We start from the raw sequence: 3116 nt of genomic DNA, 5'->3' as shown, positions 1-3116 counted from the left end.
GGGTCAAATGCGATGCATGACAACTAATGGGACGTTAACTTTTAACAACCACTTCAGTAAGCACACTGATGTCAACAGAGCTGCGCCGAAACATGTCCCAGTCAGCTTCATCTAGAGAGTCCTGAAGAGCGGCCACCGATTGGTCCGTCCAGTGTGAGACCTCCCTCCAACCCGGAGCTTCCTGCTTGAGCCGTTGTTTATATTTTGACCTGAGACAGATGGTGGCGTGATTGGATTACCCAAATGGTGGACAATAATGTGCCTTGTAGCCTTCTCTGATTGTGGTGTAACAGTGGTCAAGTGTTCTTTCGCCCCTAGTGGGGCAGTTTATGCAGCCCACATAAAGCGTTGTCTGTGTCTACCAGATGTAAACGGCACTGACTATGACTGATGTGAATTTTCATGGAAGGTAGAAAGGACGACACTTGACGGTCAATGGTTCCGAATAGGTCGTGCAGGAGAGTGTAAGAGGGAAAATTATCACACCAGCTGTAGTTCACCAACCCTTCCGCCTTCTTTGGGGTCCAGATGACTCCAACCACATATTGATGTGTGATTCCTCTCATGACAAATGTGGACAAAGGTGGACAGGATTTTATGTCTGCCATGGACATTAGTGAAACTCAAAAATCAATGATAGAAAAAAGTTCAGCGCACTGTCTTGTGGGGTCCACTTTTAATGTAAACAAGCCAAGGAGAGCAGAAGGGATTTATAATTATACACACACCGCCTCCCTTCCTCCTGAGACCTGTGTCCTGTCCATGCAGTAGACCGATAAGAACCTGGCTGGTTGAATACTCATCATTTCTTGAAGTCTTGGGTGTCTCCAACTCTTTGTTTTTTGACCTGGGTGTCTCCAGCTCTTCGTTTCTTGACGTCTTGGGTGTCTCCAACTCTTCATTTTTTGACATCAACACGCTGTTCTAAAAGAGGAGATCCTAAGATACATAGAAGGCAAATGTTGATAAAAGATGGATGGATAGACGGATGGATAGATGGATTATTGATTGATTCTGAACCGCTCTTAGTCCGGCTTGTCACCTAGGACCTGTTTGCTGTGGGAGACCCTAACAAGAAGGTTAACCCAATACAGCACAGCTTCTAGGATCACTCAAGCCCTCAAACCCCTCTACCACGTTAAGGTGGCGGATCACAGAGGGGAAAAATGTTTTTATTTTTTTATTTTTTTTTTTTTTAAACATATAGATTTAGCTATTTTACTTACTACATATGTTTACCTACATATATCTATTTTTTTTAGTTCAAATTGGTAAATGGTTAATGGTGTATACTTGTATAGCGCTTTCTACCCTCCTTCGAGGGCCCAAAGCGCTTCACAATCACAGACCCATTCACCCATTCACACACTGGTGGTGGCTCCACTGCCGAACACTGGCGCCAACCTCCCACTGCTTTTATTTTTTTTTTTAAACATATTTAGCTATTTTACTTACTACATATGTTTACCTACATATATCTAATTTCTTTTTTTTTTTTTAACAATTTCAGTTATAATCTTGTGTTACATTTAGAGTATGTATCAACAGATATATGAACAAAATTTAGTTAAATTTCCAGCAGTTCTAAGGGGCCCTCATTCATTTTTTTTTTTTTTTTTTTAACAAACCAACTGTTTCCTGTTTTATCCTCTAAACTAAAAAGTTGCTTGTTATCAAACAAAGCCAAATTAATTTCCTACACTACTAAACAATATTGAGGTTGAGCCCCGAAATAAAACTCAATTAAAAATAAAAAAGATTTGACTAAAACAACCTACACATTACCCAGCAGCCCCTACACTTGCTTTTTTAAGCAAAGCTTGCCATGGTGCTGGTATCAATATTATCTAATAATACACAAAATGTAAAAGCCTACTATTTTTTACATTTGCTAAAGACCTACCAATAATCTGCAGAAAGCTAAGCAGAAAATAAACACTAAACAAGCTAAGCTTAATCTAAAATGCCTTTTTTTGGCATGCAATCACATATTTTACAGACACGTCAAACAATTAGATTTTTCTAGACATATTTTCGTAGAAGTAGATGAAGCCATTCTTCTCAATGTCAGCCTCTGAGGAGCCGTCATCAATGGTAACACTGCTGTCATCACACTTGATGATTTTGTCCTTCAGATTCACATAGGTGTAGTAATGACTAGTGTCTGCAGACACGATTGTCGAGCAAATGACCGCGGACAGTTTGTAGATTTGCACCCCTCCCTCGACGGGAACATACAAGTACTGTGATGAGAGCACGTCCACTTTAGGCTTTGCTTTGGTGGCACTTGGTACTATCAGCACGATTACGTCGGGTTTGTTGAAACCCACCTCGTCTGGGACCTTTGAATGGCAGATTGCACATGTGTTTTTGTGGCAGGAGTCCTTGATCCAGCGTCTGAAGAGCGAGTTGATGCCGTCCCTCGGTTCGGGAGGTGGCAGCAAACAAAGACAACTCAACGCTTTGGAATGATTCGAGACGGATTTGCAGAATCTACACTTGGTGACGTTGTAGACATGCAGAGCTGACTGAACCCCACACTTGTCTAACCACATCATCAGTTCTTTAGCAAATTCTATAATCACTTTTGGTTTTGTCAGATTTAGTGGAGCTTTCAGAAGACTCACTTCGACCAAAGGGATGGAGATTGACGAAGAGCTGAATTGTTTACCAGGGTGGTAAAGGCCAATCAAGAACAGATTTGAACATGCTTGTATCTGGGATATATCTTGAAAGTATTCTTTCTTTTCTGGGCAAAGTTTTTCTTTTACCCACTTCAGATTCAGGGCGGCCTGCATTGTGGCGTTGAACCAGCAGTTGTTGAATTGGTTTGAGAATTTACAGAACCCCACGGTTGGGTCAACGTCACTATTTGCAGTTGAATCTGATGCAGTGCTCTTTAGTTTCAAGTCATGGTCTTGAACAAATCCTGGAGACCTTCCACAATCAACTTTCATTGCATTGGATCTATCTCGTGGATTTGTTGCCTTTCCATCATCTTGTCGTCCGCTAGCTTCTGGTGAAGAGTCGACGACGTTAGGCACAGGTGAGCTAACAACTTCACCTAAATCGTCTTCCATCTTTACCTGTTCTTCATCTAATCTTTCATTGACTTC

General features: G+C 41.4%; 1 protein-coding gene across 1 annotated transcript; it reads right to left on the bottom strand.

Annotated features, from left to right (window-relative positions):
- Nucleotides 1-1183: 1183 nt before the first annotated feature.
- On the bottom strand, nucleotides 1184-3108 carry LOC112139808 (the record flags this gene model as incomplete). Its single annotated transcript, XM_024262640.2, is given in 1 exon segment — nucleotides 1184-3108. A coding segment is annotated over 1 exon segment (1096 nt), but the record flags the coding sequence as incomplete, so codon positions are not given.
- Between the last annotated feature and the right edge of the window lie 8 nt (nucleotides 3109-3116).

Source organism: Oryzias melastigma, unplaced genomic scaffold (genome assembly GCF_002922805.2).
Source record: "Oryzias melastigma strain HK-1 unplaced genomic scaffold, ASM292280v2 sc02719, whole genome shotgun sequence".
Lineage (NCBI taxonomy): Eukaryota > Metazoa > Chordata > Actinopteri > Beloniformes > Adrianichthyidae > Oryzias > Oryzias melastigma.
Note: the sequence above shows the minus strand (reverse complement) of the source record. Positions and strands in the feature narration are given on the sequence as shown.